This window comes from Glycine soja, chromosome 13 (assembly GCF_004193775.1).
Source record: "Glycine soja cultivar W05 chromosome 13, ASM419377v2, whole genome shotgun sequence".
Classification (NCBI taxonomy): domain Eukaryota; kingdom Viridiplantae; phylum Streptophyta; class Magnoliopsida; order Fabales; family Fabaceae; genus Glycine; species Glycine soja.
Window position 1 is genome coordinate 22,661,401 of NC_041014.1, and position 17,165 is coordinate 22,678,565.

The 17,165-nt window shown below is 30.1% G+C and overlaps 1 protein-coding gene across 1 annotated transcript; it reads right to left on the reverse strand.

Annotated features, from left to right (window-relative positions):
- Positions 1-3,575: 3,575 nt before the first annotated feature.
- On the reverse strand, positions 3,576-4,530 carry LOC114381424 (auxin-responsive protein SAUR78-like). The gene has a single exon (XM_028340674.1). The coding sequence runs from the start codon at positions 4,397-4,399 to the stop codon at positions 4,016-4,018; it is 384 nt and encodes a 127-aa protein (XP_028196475.1). The 5' UTR covers positions 4,400-4,530; the 3' UTR covers positions 3,576-4,015.
- Positions 4,531-17,165: the final 12,635 nt, after the last annotated feature.

Here is a 17,165-nt window from a genome sequence, read left to right on the forward strand (position 1 = left end):
AGAAGTTGCTTAAAAAATGTAACAAAATGATACACTTTAACTTGTCTAAAAACTTTCTTTAATGTTTTCTTCATTGAAAACCATTTTCAATTCTTAAAATTTTATAAAATTGCATTTTTTATCAAATAAAATTTTATTTGATTCAATTTTTTTTAATCATAAAAGTTTAAATAAACTAGCAATCCCTACATAGAACGATTGAAGTGTGTCATATTAGCTGTTTGATTGTTACTGTTTTTCATATTAAAATTATTTTTTTCATGTTATTGTTGATATATTACATTTGATGGCATTTAAAATAAAAAATTTCTCTTATTCCAAAAGCACTTTAAGAGGATTTGTAAACTCTTAGTACCTGAATTAAATTCCTACTATTTTTTTTTTGAAAAAAAGGTCTTGGAGAAAAAATCGAATGCGGTGAATGAAAAGAATAATAATCTCATCTCATAAATAAGTGAAAGTAAACCCTATCCTGATTAAAAATTACTACTATTTTGTATGCCATGTTCAACTTGACCCCACTCAAGGAAACATGTCTTCGTTCCATTAATTAAACTATTTCCTTCCATCCCCTACATTCCCTTGTCTTCCAACTCTGTTTTTCCCTTTGTTTTATGTTCATATTTCTTGTTATTCTTTATCCCTTTTCTCTTTTCCTTCTACAGTATTCTAATGGTGAGTGGTTAATTCTAAAGTTGCTAGACCCAAAAGATACACCCTAGCTGGCAGGCTGCAAACTCCTTCATGCATGTTCAAAGTTCTAAAGTGCAAAGAGCAAAGTTCAAACACCACTCTCTCAAGACAAACAAAGACTATGACGAATGCCAACTATTAATGTTGTATTGCGATATACATTCCTATAAAAGTTATCATTATAAAACAAAATAAATTAATATATAGCACAAACATAAAGATTTATTTAAAATAATAAATAAGAGAATGTCTACTAAATAGAGAAAGAGGATTAAATTCGCCTAACTCGTCAAAAATGACGGAATGAATTAAGTAATTCAACTCATCAATTTGTCTTATGTTTGTCTTGCTTGATCTGTTAATTCAAAAGGTTAATATTAGATGGATTGAGTTAACTTGCCTAACTTGTTCCACCTAATTATTTAAATATATTTAAATAAAATTAAATTTTAATATGATAAAAAAATATGCATATACATATAAAATAAAATAAATGATATATAAAAAAATGAATTGGTATTTTCCTAATTTTTTTTTGACAAATTTTAACAAGTCAACCTATCATTTTACAACCCATCAACCTATCAATTTATCTTTTGGATATCAACCCGTGAATCCATTTCTAAATGTTATGGGATTTTTTTATTTTTTTTGCAATCTACTTTTCGTCGAAGAATCGGGACAGATCAGTCACTTTACCAACCCTATTATATTTGTGTGTTAGGATTTGAGATCACTATGCATACAACTTAGAAGCAAATCATTTAAGCAACTATTAGTTTCTTCTATATGCATTTTGACATGATAATTTTTAAGATGTGGATTTGTGAGGTAAATATAAACACATTGTATATTATTATCTTAATTCCTTAAAATTCATAAGTGATCAATGTCTTTCTAGCATTTTCTATGTGATTGACTCAAGTTTTATTTTGACTAGAAATTATTTTGATGGATTTCACTTTTCATTATTTAAATGAGATTCATCAAAATTAATAATTTTTAATAAATTTTAATCAATCATAAATAAAATAATTTTAAAAAAAAGTAGGTCGTGACATTCTTCTTCATAATAGCTATACTCACATTCTATTTATTCCCATTTAAAAGATATTTCTCCCCAAACACCATACCATAGTGTTGTGGTACGTGCGGAAGTAATTCAACATCGTCTTTTATGGGGTGGCAAGGGCAGCTTGGCATGCGTTTCACATACAGACACTAATGCGTGCACCAAACGACTTAATTGATTTCGTGTCATCCACTTAATGCTCAATTTAAAGTCCTCAATCAAGTTAACAAAAAAGCTCTTTTTTATGTACTAATGGTCAGAAATTTCCTACAGGGAGCGTGTAAGCGTATTGAGCAAAACCAAAACAAAGGCATCTCCAACTACCCAATCATTAGTATTCAAAAGTATGCGTATCTCTGGCAGACACTAACTATATCTCCTGCTTACAAGCATTTAACAACATTTTGAGACGCTTCTTTATTTTTATAATACGCTCATCAACTTTTTTCAATGCAGAAGCTTTGCATTCTGGTGTGTCTGAATCCTTAAAAGCAGTTGACTTCACTGCTGTCCCAGAATGTGAACTTTTTTTCTGGAACTATCTCTTGTTGCAGGTTTGCTATATTATATACTATATAATATAATATATTTTTTGGAATTATTATATGTGCGGCTTAGATTAATCAACATGTTCTCTACCCCAGCCAACAACCAAGATACAGAAATTAATTTCCTTGACCAGCCCATGAATGCTTTGGTGTGGTGGCTAGTAATTAATGCTAATTTCAGATTTTTCAGCAATAGGGGGGGCGTAGGTTCTTCAATGTCAAATAGAAAATAATGACGCAAGGGCAAAGTCACTGATGTCTCATATGAACTCTTGGGTAACATTTTAATTAATGGTGGTCCGGTGGATCTACTACCTAGAGGCGGCAGTAATTCTCTAATAACTAGTATCTCCAGGAATATTCATGGATTACCTTTTAACAAGGAAACTATACATTTTAATTATATTCAAACTATGTATGAACTTGTTAGCAGAATTGATTTACAAGAGACTAGGTTGAGTTGTGAAAAGTTGTCTATTTTTAATTGTGGGGTAATCACTCACGGTGAAAGAGAGAAATAGACTCGATTGCAAATATAAACTAGCATAAATCATTAATTTGTATTGATAATATCTTTTTTATTCCTCTCTTATTTGTATTTAAAAATGAAGGTATAAATATCATTTCTCATAAATACTTGTTGGCACTGTTTGTACTTTGTGCACGACGCATGTTACCTTGTCCCAGATAACTGTAGATGATGTAACTAGTGAATGGATCAGGTTTTCTGCAGTTGAATTTTGAACTGCATAAATCATAATCATTGAAAATAAATTTTACACATTAAATTATAAAGAAATTTACATCGTTAGATTTGATTTAATCGAAACTGCAGGTTGATCCTGTTCCACAAGTGAAAATTAAAGTGTAGCATCATACACTACTACAAGTGAAGCCCGTGAGGGGCCAATATCAATCAATATCTAGAGTCTCATGGCATCTTCTTAGTTAATGGAGGGAAGGGTAGCAAGTAGGAGAGTAGTCACCATGTCAGCTTCCATTTTCTTTAATTAGCAAAATAAGTCCCTCTCGACCAATTTGTAAGCAATTCCAATAATGCTCTTTCGTTATAACCAAACACCCACTTCGGGAATCTGATAAAGAACTTCCAAAATTGAAGCTTTCAATGCGACATATGATGATTCTTGGACAAAATTAAAAAGTTTTGGTGTCATCCCAGTCACATTCTAGTGTGACACACCATCACTAAACATTTATCTTTTTTTTAAAAAAAAAACAAGGCTCATCGACAAACACATTCGTTTCGGAGGTAAACCAAGACATTTTCCCTTTCATTCAAAGAAGAAATGAAGAATTGAACAAGTACCACGTTACATTGCGTACAATTTCGATCCCTTTCATTACATTGATTGGAGAGTCTCCAACGCTCCATCAACTCAACCAAACCCCTACAACCAACTCAACATCCATCCCCACCATCGTAATTAAAACTAAAATCTAAACCATAATATATATAACCAATATTTACTAATTAATTCAACTTAATTACTAAATATAACTATGGACAACATTTATGGATGAATGTTAGTTATTACAACTAATTAAATTACAGTCATAAATAGATGCGAGTATTACATGATATAATATGATATATGATGTAATATAATATAATATACGTGTTTTTTTTTTAATAATGTAGGGTGAAAGTGACACGTGGAAGGCTTGAAATTATGAGGTAGCATTAGCAAGCGTAGAAGTCGACGAGTTCGTTGAGTGACTCGGGTTGTGGGTCGGCGTTATCGAGCATCCAGAGCAAGTGTTCGAAAAGGACAACCTCACATGCGACGACATTGATAGTGGTGTCTTCGCTTTGTTGTTGTTGGTCGGAGTCGCGGGATCTCTCGACGAGTTCCCGGAAGACGGGGTGGTCGACGACGTCGGAGGCGACGCGGTAGAGGCGGCGGGACTTGCCGACGTAGACGGCGTGGAGGTCTGATCTGGAGGAGGATTCGTCGTCTGCGACGGCGCTGATGCTGTGGTGGCGGCTATGCTTGCTGTTGTTGCCGAATGAGTTCCATTTCTTCAGCACTGACTTTAGCTTCGTTAGTTTTCCACCTCTTGCCATGATGTCAAATATGAAACACTTGAAATTCGTGAGCGTTCACTCAACTCACTTAAACTTTTCGCTATATAAAAAAAAAATGAAACTTGAAAATGAATGAAGATCAGAGAAAGAGAAAGAGTGTGTGTGCATGTGGGAGAGGGAAGGAACGAGGAAGGCGCGTTATATAAAGCGGTGGGGCAGGGGTAAAATGGTCAGATAAAAAATAATAGAAGGAGGGGTCCATTGGTGTGGGACCCAGCTTTAATATTTAGAGAAATTCTCCTGTGTGTATAAGGATATAAGATAAGGGTCAAAAGGAAAGGGTCGATGGGTCTTAATTTTGGCACTCAACATTGGCTTCACAATGCTCACAACAAGAGCAAGTTCTTTCACTTTCGTTTACTTCTTTTTCTGTATTTTTCTGATGCATTTGTGTCTTTTCGAATATTCTAGGGCTTCCTGACAAGTAAGTAAAATGAACTTTTGTTTGGTAAACAGAAAAAAAAAAAAATCATACCACGGATAAAAGTAAAAACAATGAATGGAAATAGCTAATTAAATCAGTGAAAAATAAACTAAAGAATTAAAGTTTTTAATGGAAGAAAAAAAAGTAAGGTTAACACAAAAATATATGAAAAATAGTACACTGAATCACATTATTTTTAAAATTGTTTTCACTCTCTTTTTCTTTTACCAAACAACCCAACTCAATTTCATCATTTTCTTCTAATTTCTCTCTTACCAAACTGGTTGTAAGTCTTTGTCATGCATATATTTTAGGAGAAAAAATAAAAATAAAAACAAATAGAGAAAAATGATATAGAAAAATAAAAACAATTATATGATATATGTACAAATTTGATATGTGAAAACTTCAAATTGTACAATTTCTCACTTTTCTTTGTGATGTTTATTTCTCCGTCAGAATATAAGAACTAGAGAATAGAACTTTCTTTTTCCTTATTCTTTCAACTTTATATTTGCAATATCAATCTCTTTCTTCTCTCTTTTTTAGTTGCATTTCACGTATTACCTCCATAACTAGTAAAAAAAAAATTCTATCTTCCTTTTATCTTAATATATATTCTTGATATTCTTAATCCCCAATAGTAGAGCAGCTTCTCAATTTTAAGGACATCCTCTCACATGATAGTTACATATAGTGTTTTTTCGTAAACTGTGGTTTTTTTTATATTATCATCAATTAAATTGACGTCATTAATTAGTTTGAAAAATATAATGGATTAAAAATATAATTTATCAAAAAAATAATATATAATTATTATGAAAGACTAGTTAATGACATGATAAATCAAGTAATTACCATATCATCAGTCAATATTGTTATTTAATAATAAAGACTAAAAACTATTGACAGAAAAAAAATATAAGGACCAAAAAATTAAAAAAAAATATAAACAAAATAAATTTTACAAAAAGTTTAGAAACGAAAAACATATAACCCCATTTAACAACCTTAATAACTGACCTATAAAAACTTGCGGTTCTCTAACAAGGAATTAGCGACATGTACAGATGCCTAAACTAGTAAACTGTAAGTAGTGTCAAACAAAAATCACTTAAAATTATTGCTCTTACAAAAAATAAAAGAAAAATACTTTAAATATATTTCTTTTCTTTCATCTAACTCGTGTCTTATTTTTCTTTTTATCTCTATTTTCATTTTACGTTTGATCATTTGTTACATTTATCAATTTTTCTCTTTTTTTTATTTGTTTTTTCTATCTTTCTTCTTTCCATTCATACACCCCAAAAAAATTTGAGTGTACCTTTATCATTGCTGAAAAACAAATGTGATAATGTAGTCACAATGAAGTCATTGTTTTCAATGACAATGATAGGCATCGTATCAAGGGACATAGAATTTCACCCCAAAAAGTATTTGTTTTACACCCACGGTGATTTTTTTAGGGATGTTCAAATATCTCCCTATGAGGAGGAGTTGGTTAAGAATTAATTTTCAATACATTAATTTTATTTAAGAAATTGATTTTTCTCGAAAAACATTTTTTCATATACGTGAATATGAGAATTGAACTCCTTATTAAATACTTAAATAATAAAATTATCCACTAATCATATCATACTAATTATAATAAAATTTATACCTTGTTATAAGAGTTATATTATTTATAGAATTTTTTTTATTCCCCTCAATAGTTCTACTTATCTTGTCTCATAGTTTCCTTTTTTAAAATTTATATATATATATATATATACTCTATCACAGTGTATTTGTCATTTAATATATAGGTAAAGTTTATACCTTTAATATTATAAGAATTATATTATTTGTATAATATTTTTGTGATACTTTTATAACATTAATTATCTTGTAATCTTCTTTTATTATTTAATTTTTTTATCTCTCTTATATAAAAAATATATGCAGATAAATTTTATCACCTTACAGTATGTAACAACTAATAATAACTAACATTTGTGAAAGAAAAAAAATTACAATGTTGTTGTCATCCAACATGTCCCTGTAATCGCTTCCAATGGGGCCGGTCAAAGTTAAAGAAGTCATTAAAGTCTTCGATGGCATTAGCAGGAGTGAAGTGTAGGATCAATGGGGGAGAAATGCACCTTTAATGAACTTACAGACTTACAGTTTTCTACCGTCAGTTAGTAACCCATGCAATAATTTTGTTGATGATATGGATACGAATGCATCGAAATTATTTTTGGCAGTAATTATTATATTCTTTTAACTGTAGTAATATAAAAGATCCTTAGAATACTTACTGGTAATTAATTTATGGTTAATTATAGTATATAGAGTTAGTAAAAATACTATTGGCAATTATAGTAACGCAGGTAAAAGCACATTTTTGTTGCCGGCAATATTCCATCTGGTACAATCTACCATTGCTGATGCTGGCAGTAATTTCATCTTTATAATTATTTTATTTTAAACAATTTTTAGACTATTTTTCATTAATTTATCAATAAAATGTTTTTTTTCTTCATTTAATCATATATCACAGTTTAAATTACTTTAAAATAATTATTTAAAAGTCATGACTTTTAAATTATAATTAAACGATTATGTAAAAGTATATAACTTTTTTTCGTATATATTTTAGAGTCACACAATCAATCAACAAATAAAACAAAGGGAACAAGAAATGAAAAAGGAAAGAAAAACTAAAGTAAATAATAATTTCTTTAAAAAATTAAGTAATATTTTAAAAGATAAAAACATATTTTACTCTTGTTTATTATATCGCCTTTACCTGATTGGCCCACACACGTGCAACTTGAAACAAAGTTTAAAGAAGAGTCCAAAATTGAAGCAAAACCGAAAAGCCGATTAGAACTTATCATCAAAGGCTACTCATATAAATGATTTACTATGATCAAAAAAATATAAATGATTTACTTTAGATTTCCAAACACATTGAACCTATTAATTACTAGAGGAAAAGACCATCCACGATGGCGGCATATATTAATATGTTGACTTTTTTCTATGAGTAGTCTCTAGCTCATCGAATTAGAATTTAATCTTATATATATGATGCGTGATTATCTTTGATTTAAAAAAATTTTATATGTGATGAAAATTAAATATGAATTATTTCATTAAATAAATTGTTTTTCTTATGTGAGTGGTGTAAATTTTTTGTGTTTAATATATTGAAATTAAAAAACATTATTTAGACTTAATCGATGATAATAAAATGAAAACTATAATTAAAAGTCTATGTAGATTAAATAGAAGTAACTTGTGTGTGAGGTTTTTTTTAAAGGACTTGTGTGAGAGGTTGAAACTGAATATAGTGGTATAATTTGCAAAATTAGTTGAAGGATAAAATTGTATAAATAAATGTAGAGATTAAATTAATGTATCTCCTTTATTAATTGTTATAGATTAATTTAATGTGTCCTCCCAGTGTGTGTTATGTTATTGTTAAAGATGTAAGTAAAAATTTGTAAGTATAGAAATCAAATGGATTAAGAGATTATGGTATTGAGGTTATGTTCAAAATGGTAATCGAAAAAGATTTGGAAGAGTTCAATTCGTTGATTAATCAAAGACAAAAGACTTAGAAGATGAAGATTATTTAAGACAAGTTAGTGAAGTTGTATGTTGTTAAAAAAGCTCAAGAAAAACATTCATCAAAGTTATAGTGTTTCGATCCATTGTACAAAGACACTTACCAATGGTTTTCAATGAAGAACGTGGAGATACATGTGTCAGCATCATGAATAATTAGTTTCAATAAGTTATACACTTGTATGAATCATGTAAGTCAATTGTTGATTCGAATTAAGCTACAAATAAGCATAAAAGTTGTCATTATTTCTTAATTACGAAGATTGCATAAACCTCTATACCAATATAGTGCACAAAGAAAATGACTATGTTAACTCTTTGGAAAAAACTTGTTAACTTGTTAGTAAGTGTATCAATTTATCAAAGTAGTAAAGTAAAACGGAAGTCTAAGTGTTGAGTCCACATGGACTTTGTTTGTACTTAGATGAGTGCAAACCCAATTTTCAAGCAATAGAAGAGATAAGGAATGAAGAATTGTAAAATTTAAAGAAAGTAAAAGATAAGAAGGATAAGAAATTTAAAATAGAAAATTAGGAGATAAGATAAAAAATTTAAAGAGATAAGAGATTTAAAGATAAAAAAGTTGAAGATAGGATAAATTAGATATTTCAATGTAAAAGATAAGAAAAGTAAAAGATAAAGATGATGATAATACGTTTGAATGCTTAAAGATGAATTCAGGAAGTAAATGTGTTGGGGCTTAGCATGCAAAAACTACTTTTGATGCAATGTTAATAAATTTTATTTATCTAATGCTATCTCAGTTTCCACTCACATCTAATCGAATACTTTATATTTGGTTTCGCGCGTGAAGAGTTTAATTTATCTATTTTTCTCCAAAAAAAATTTTGCAAAGATAAAAACAGTAAATTGCATTAAGATTGAAGATGCATAAAATAGGCTAAACAAATCTCACTTTATTTCTAGCAGTGATTTCATTTAGATGCCCAGTTCTCGTTCTTAGAAAATAATCATTTTTTAATGCATTGCCTCCTAAACAATACATGAGTATATGATAACTGCTAAATAATTGTGAATTTATAGGAGTTAAATAGTCAAATTTTGACTTAAAATTAATTATTTAGCAGTTATTTGTAATTAAAAGTAAGAAAATTAATTTAATTGAAATTCTGGTTGCAGATACGGAAAATAAGGTTGCATTTAGCAAAAGTGGCACAGAAAGGAAGAAAAAAAGAAGAAATTCTGAAGCAGGCCCAATCCAATAGGGGCGCTAAGCGCGCATCAGGCGCTAAGCGAGCAACTAACTGCAGGCGCTGAGCGTGGCGTTAAGCACGAAGGTGGAAACCGTTACGCGCGCTAAGCCCAGCTAGGCGCCCAGCGCCCGATCCAACAGAAGCACAGGCCCAGCGTGCATGGCGCGCCCAGCACGCGATCTGAACGCGCTAAGCGCGAGGTGTGGCGCTGAGCGCGATTACGAAGGCCCATAAGTCCACTTCAGCAACTATAAATAGAGAGGCAGTCCCAAGGAAACTTCATCCCGTCTCAGAGTACTACTCTCAGTTCCTCAAGCCTGAGTTTCTTTCCTCTCTCTATATTCTTTGTTTTATTAGCCTATTATTTCTTTCATCCCAGTTGTAAGCCCTCAATGGTCATGAGTGGCTAAACCCCTAGCTAGGGCCTGAAAAAGCCAACGATGTACAATGAGCTTCAAGAGTTATCAATGCAAAGGAATCTATTCCAAGTTTTTCTGTTCTATTTCTTTTCTTTTATTCTTGCATTCATTCTTAGATCTCTTTTTGGGTTTTATTCGCTCGGAAGAGGGTAATTCTCAATAATATTTAAGATTCAATGCATGCATCAGTTTTAGGGGTTATACGCTTGGGAAAGGGTAACACCTAATAGAACATCTAAAGAAAAGAATCATTGGGTTAGCATTGCTAGGCATAGAATGATAACTCACTGCCCATGCATTTAAGCAACATCTAGAACTTAATCTTAATGCATTTTAATTATTGAATCTTCGCAAAGACATTTGGGAGATAGGTAGTTAAAATAGGTTTGCCAACGTGAGGCATCAGGGGCAAATGCATTTTAATTATTGAATCTTCGCAAAGACATTTGGGAGATAGGTAGTTAAAATAGGCTTGCCAACGTGAGGCATCAGGGGCAAGTAGTCAACAGATGTGGGTAGAACTAATATCATTTCATTGATAATGAATATCATATTTACATGCATCGTAGGCCAATTGGGTTTGTCTGGTCTTGGCATTTCTATCAATTGTTTTTCCTTTTTCTTATTTGTTTTCGTAATAGCACTCTATTCTTACTTTTATTCTTGTTTTTAATATTTTACTTTCGCTTACAAATTGAGGAGTATTTAATAAGTGCAATAAAATCCCTGTGGACACGATACTCGGACTTCCGAGATTTACTACTTGTAATGATTTGGTGCACTTGCCAAAGTCCTAACAGTATAGGTGATCAGCAATGAACAATAAAGCACAAAAAAACAGTAATAAAAACTGGACTGATTAAACATATAATAGGAAAGAATTACAATACAAGAGGTGGCTTGTCAGGCTCCCAATTGATGAGAATCATGAAACTGACCAAATACAGGCTAAAGGCCCAAGTGGAGAAGGACAAAGCCCCCGAGTAGAGAAGGATGAAGGCCCAAGTGGAGAAGGATGAAGGCCCAGAGGCAGAGACACTATCAAGACTATTAATTGTTGCTGAAGGCCCAAACTAATTTGAAGGCCCAAGTTAAATAAGTTTTTAGTTATAATTTATTTTTATTGTAATTTTGGCCCAAACTGTTTAGAAGGCCCATGTCTATTTTTATCTTTCTTCTTTTCTTCTCTTTTTTTTTTAAAATTTCTGCAACTTTTTTTTACTTGAAACAGAAGTCAAACAATGTTTTTTTGACACAAAGTCTGAAAGACACTAGAAACAAGAACAACAACAAGAACACAAACGTGACAAGAACAAGAACGAAACAAAGACACAAACAAGAAAACAAATAACAGAACAAGGACAAAACACGAACCTGGACAAATTACAAAGAAAAAATAATAGGATAAGATAGAACCTGTATCAAGAGCCGAAACTCTGATACCAGATGATGTGAACTTGAGCAGGAGCGGATCGCTTGATACAGGCTGTAGAGTTTTTGGATGACGCCACTTCCGATGAAGGAAGATAAGTCCGGGTAGACGCCACTTCTAGTGAAGGAAGATAAGTCAGGGTAGACGCCACAAGGATTACCTTGATAAGTCTGATAATTGGTTCAACAAGGAACCCGAAGAGAAACTTTCACCAAATTTTATCAAAATGCCAAAAGTTTTTTTTTTCAAAACAAAAACCAATACTTATAGTGTAGCTGAACAAAAAGATAAAAATAGACATGGGCCTTCTAAACAGTTTGGGCCAAAATTACAATAAAAATAAATTATAACTAAAAACTTATTTAACTTGGGCCTTCAAATTAGTTTGGGCCTTCAGCAACAATTAATAGTCTTGATAGTGTCTCTGCCTCTGGACCTTCATCCTTCTCCACTTGGACCTTCATCCTTCTCCACTCGGGGGCTTCGTCCTTCTCCACTTGGGCGTTCGTCCTTCTCCACTTGGGCCTTTAGCCTGTATTTGGCCAGTTTGGCGTCTACCCTGACTTATCTTCCTTCACCGGAAGTGGCGTCATCCAAACCTTCGTAGCCTGTATCAAACGATTCGCTCCTACTCAGGTTCACATCACCAATAATGGGGTTTAGCCTCTCATTGTCACACAAGGCTTTACACTTTAGGGGTTGACGTGGATAGAAGAATGAAACTGATGGATAAAGGAAGAAAATGGGATAATGGACATAAAAAGAGAGTTTTCCCTATTTGAAATACTCAGTCTTAAGATATATTCATTAGAGAGCTATGAGTCTCGATATATCTTTCTCCTTTACTTCCTACTCCTTTTATAGGCCTAAAGTAACTTAAAATTCACGTGACATCATGCTAAGTGGGCCTTCTAGGCTTACCGAGTATGGTGGTAATCACACGTTTAGCGCAGGATTCGCGTTAAGCGCGCCTTGGGGCTTCTTTGTGGGCCTTCTTTGAGTAGAGTTTCAAACCAAAAGATAAGGTGCATGCACATTGAGAATTGAATTTTTATCACTAAGATTTAGGTGACTTAAATGCAAAGTGAAAGATTGTATTTTACTATATGAACCTTAGTTAAATAGATGCATTGAAAGTTGTTTTTGTTTCAACTTCCAAAAGAACTTATTTATTATAATTGGTGGTAATCTTCACTATAAATAGAGAAGAGAATTAGTGGAGAAATACAACACACGAAGAGAGAGTGTGTGAGAAGAGAGATTGTGAACCAAACTCACTTTGTTAAGATAAAAGTGTCTTTGTGTGAGAGTGTTATCATTTCTTGTTATCATTGAGTGAGGTACTCGGATTTGTAAAGTGATATACTATTTGGGGTGAGTTACAATCTTGTAATTATTTTTGTGATAGTGAAATATTTTTTGAGACGATTCCATGGACGTAGGCAAAAGGTGTCGAACCACGTTAAATTCTTGTGTTTATTATTATTTTTTTACGGTGTAATCTTTGTTGTGTTCTCACTATCCTTTGTGGGTGTGGGTATTTTATTTGTGGGAGTGTTGATTACCCAACACTTTGTGCTAAGCTTGCGCTGACCGTTGAGTGAGACAGCGCGTTGAGTTTGTCTTGTGCGTTAAGCGAACTGTCTCAATCTTCATATTTTTTTTTCATGTTTTTGCATCAATTTTTCTCTAAATCACTTGTAATTTTCTTCTTTTAAATCATACTGGTAAACAATTAACATGATATTAAATTTTTCATTATTTCATTAAAAAAACAACAGTAAAGTAAATAAATTTTAATTATTCTTAGTCAAAATTGACTATCAATTAAACCCAAATTTCACAGTTATTAGACTACCAGTTGCAAAGACAACGTGTATGTTCAAATCCATCCATTTATGCACTTTACAATTCTTGCAATTGTTTTCTTTTGATGAATTTACCGTTTATACAATTCTCTTCTTTTACTCTTCACTCCTTCCAATAATCATTTCTTCTCTAAACTCAAACTCATTTATTTTTTGTTCTTTATTTTCTTACAACTTTCATATTGTTTCACACTTTAATTTAAATTTAGACCACTTCATATTTCTTTCATTTTAATTGTTAGTTACATTTCAATTTAATTTACTTTTAAAAGTCTTTTATAAATCTATTGCTTTCTTTACTTTGCAACTTTATTCACCAGCACATTTCTATTTTTCTAAGAATATTGTTATTATAAAAAAAAAACTATAAACCCATTAGAGAATTATTTTGATTATCTTCAAATGAGTGCATTTTTTTTATCTATAACATATTTACCCAATAATTATTCGAAAACATGTCTATACCAAATTCTTATAATCAAAATGAGTATTTTTTATAATAATCTAATAATTTGTGATTGTACTATATTTTCATATTAATTTGATCAATCTCATAATTTCTTTAGTTGAAAGTCATATTGATGACTAGTTTAATAATAAAAAACTCACAAATGTAATTTTGACCCACTAAATAAAATAAGTTATCTGTGATTGATAAAAATTATGGATAAAAGATCAATATATTTATTTTTATTACTCAAACAAATTTTCACCGTACACATTTATATTATGAAAGTTATAAAAATAAAGCATTTGAATCATTCTAAAGTTATATTAAAAAATATAATGTAAGAGTAATTGGATAAAATGCTACATTTTTTAAACCATTTGATCCAAGTTTCTCTGTGCCTCTCGGAATCCTTGAGGTTCATGTCATCGTTTAAGCTCTTGTCTTTTATTGATTGTGAGTCACACTGAACTTCCAACTACAAATAGTCTACTATCCCTTTTATTGTTTCTCTTTTGGCACCGAAAGCGACACACATGTGCTAATATGTTGCCAAGGTCTCCAACCTATTAACCTATATTATCTTTTTCTAATCAACTATATATTCGCGTTACTAATTAATTTGATTTCACTCTGGAATATTTCAAGTATGTAAGACCATATATCGTTTGTTTTCTTCCTCCTCTTCTATTTTCTTTTCTTTTGGTTTTTTAGTTTTATAAATTGGGAAAACGAAGACAAAGACAATACCTTGCTCTCTTTAGAATTGCCAACAACCAAACGGTGCTGTTTACCATCCCCATTTAAATTTAGCAACAATACCAAAGGAAGCACCTTTTTTTGCTGTTGAAAAAGGACGCGCATTTATATTCGAAATATTCAACAGGTAAGCTATTTAAATATAGTACGTTGCCATATTATGGACTATCAATATCTACTATGCTAATTAATAATGTTATCGTACATTGTTGATAGAGATGAACTAACAAATTTCTCAACCTATCGCTGCTTATGGTTTTAGAAACCTAGGGGTTTGATAGTACTGATCACTGACTTAAGTTAAAACAGGTCTCATAAAAGAGTCAAGCCTGAAATTATTTTTTATCCTTAAAAATTAAAAATATGTATAAGTAAATTTATAGTGTAAGTTAAATTTTTTTTAAAGAAAATATATAATTTTTTTACAAATTAACTTATACATGAATTAATTTTAACTTATGAAAAACTTTATTTCATTTTTTTCTTCTTATTTTTTTCCTAAAAGTGCTATTAGAAAAATTTATCCAAACCCATAATATGAATATCCAAATTAACTTGCATTGACTTTTCTCTTAAAAAAAACATTGCACTTTTTTTTTTAATCAAATTAAGTTGGTTGGATTTGAATTGAATTCATGTTCACCTCAAAAAATGTTCATAAATGGTCAAGGACATGAAGGGGAAATAAAACACTACAATGTATTCATTGTACTGTGTTGTGTTAAGGCATTCTAAATTTGGAAAAAAATAATTGTGTCTGGCATATTGGATAAATATTAATTACTATATTATAAATGTGTATCTTTAATTTAAATGTTAGCATATTTCCTACAAAATATACTTTTTCAAATGAAAATTAGCTTCATTATTATTTAAAAATATTTATTTTTATTTTTAAATTATGAAATTATCAACTATTTTTAAATTTCACTTTTGTATTAAGGTTTTCCTTTTTTCCTTCCAATTATAAATTTAATTACTTTAATTTTTATGTTAAATTTTAGTTAAATAATTATTTTTATCCTTGAATTTGTTAGGCACGGATAGTTAGGATCTTGAAGGATGAAAAATTAAAATTTTATCCTTGAATTTGCAAAAAGTACGACAAATTAATTTTACTATTGGTTTTCTTTGTTAAGTCAAATGATTGTGGCTACGTGACACTCTTAGTGATGACATGATAGCTGACAATTCTCATATGTGATTCACATGGTTGTCAAGCGTCATCTATATGGTTGTCATGTGTCAAAAAATTAACTTTTTAATTTGATGAAGTAACTTGCTATCATTTTAGTTCCTAAACTTAACCACTTACTAAAATTTTGGTCTCTCATGTACTATCATTTTGGTCCTTGAAAACTCTTTTAAATTTTTAAATATGTTGCATGAAATTATTAGCATAAACATTATAATGATTGAGTATAAGAGAACATGAAAAATAAAAGTATGAGAACCATTTTCTTACACATCCTTCTGCTATTTTCACAACGTTGTTCAACGATTAAGTATTAGAAGACATGACCCATTGTAAGTTAAAAATATACTACCTACAAAATTAAGCATAAAATATAGTTCACTCATTATATTATAAATGGAGAAATAGGTGTTTGTTATGTTGGAGTATACAATGTAGACCTGCAAAATTAAATATAAAATATAATTCACCCATTATATTAGTCATATTGGAGTATACAAAATAAAAGAAAATATCATAAAAACAAAAATATCTAATTTTGTCTTAAATTTTGATCAAATAAAATAATCAATTTTGTTTCTTTTTTATTTTTAATTTCCTCCTTAACTAAATAAATACACTCACTTTTAAAAATAAATTATTTGTTAGTATCAATATATTTACATAATATACATTTTTTAATTTGATTCTCACAAAAAAGTAATTCAATTTTCATATGTTTATTTATTTTCAATTTAGTTATATTGTTATTTGTCATTGTTATAATATTATTTGATAAAATTTTAACTTAATAAAATATAATAAATAATTTAATAATGATTTCAAGCATAAAATATAATATTTTTTATTTCAATGCAAACTATCCGCGCCTAACAATTATTTGTCATCACCATAATAATTGTTATCACTATAAACAAATGTCATTTATTATCACTATGATAACAATTAATTTATATATAGTGTGACACTTAATTAAAAATTTAAAAATACTTTCAGAGACCAATCAAAAAGTTATATTTTTGACATGTGACATCCTCGTAGATGATACATGAAAATCATATATATGACGTGTGGTAATTGTCAACTGTCACGTCATCATTGAAAATATCACATAAACATAGTCATTTGAGTTAACGGAGAAAACTAATAATAGAATTAATTTATCGCACTTCTCGTAAATTTAAAGTCAAAATTTTAATTTTGTATCTTATAGACTAACTGTGAGTGCCTAACAAATTGAAGAACGAATATAAATATTTACTCTTAAAATTTCCTTTTCTTCGTCTCAAATCACAATTATTTATACTTTCAATTTTACTTTTTCTTAATTTTGTTCTTTCTTTCCCTCAACCATAGCTACTTATTTTT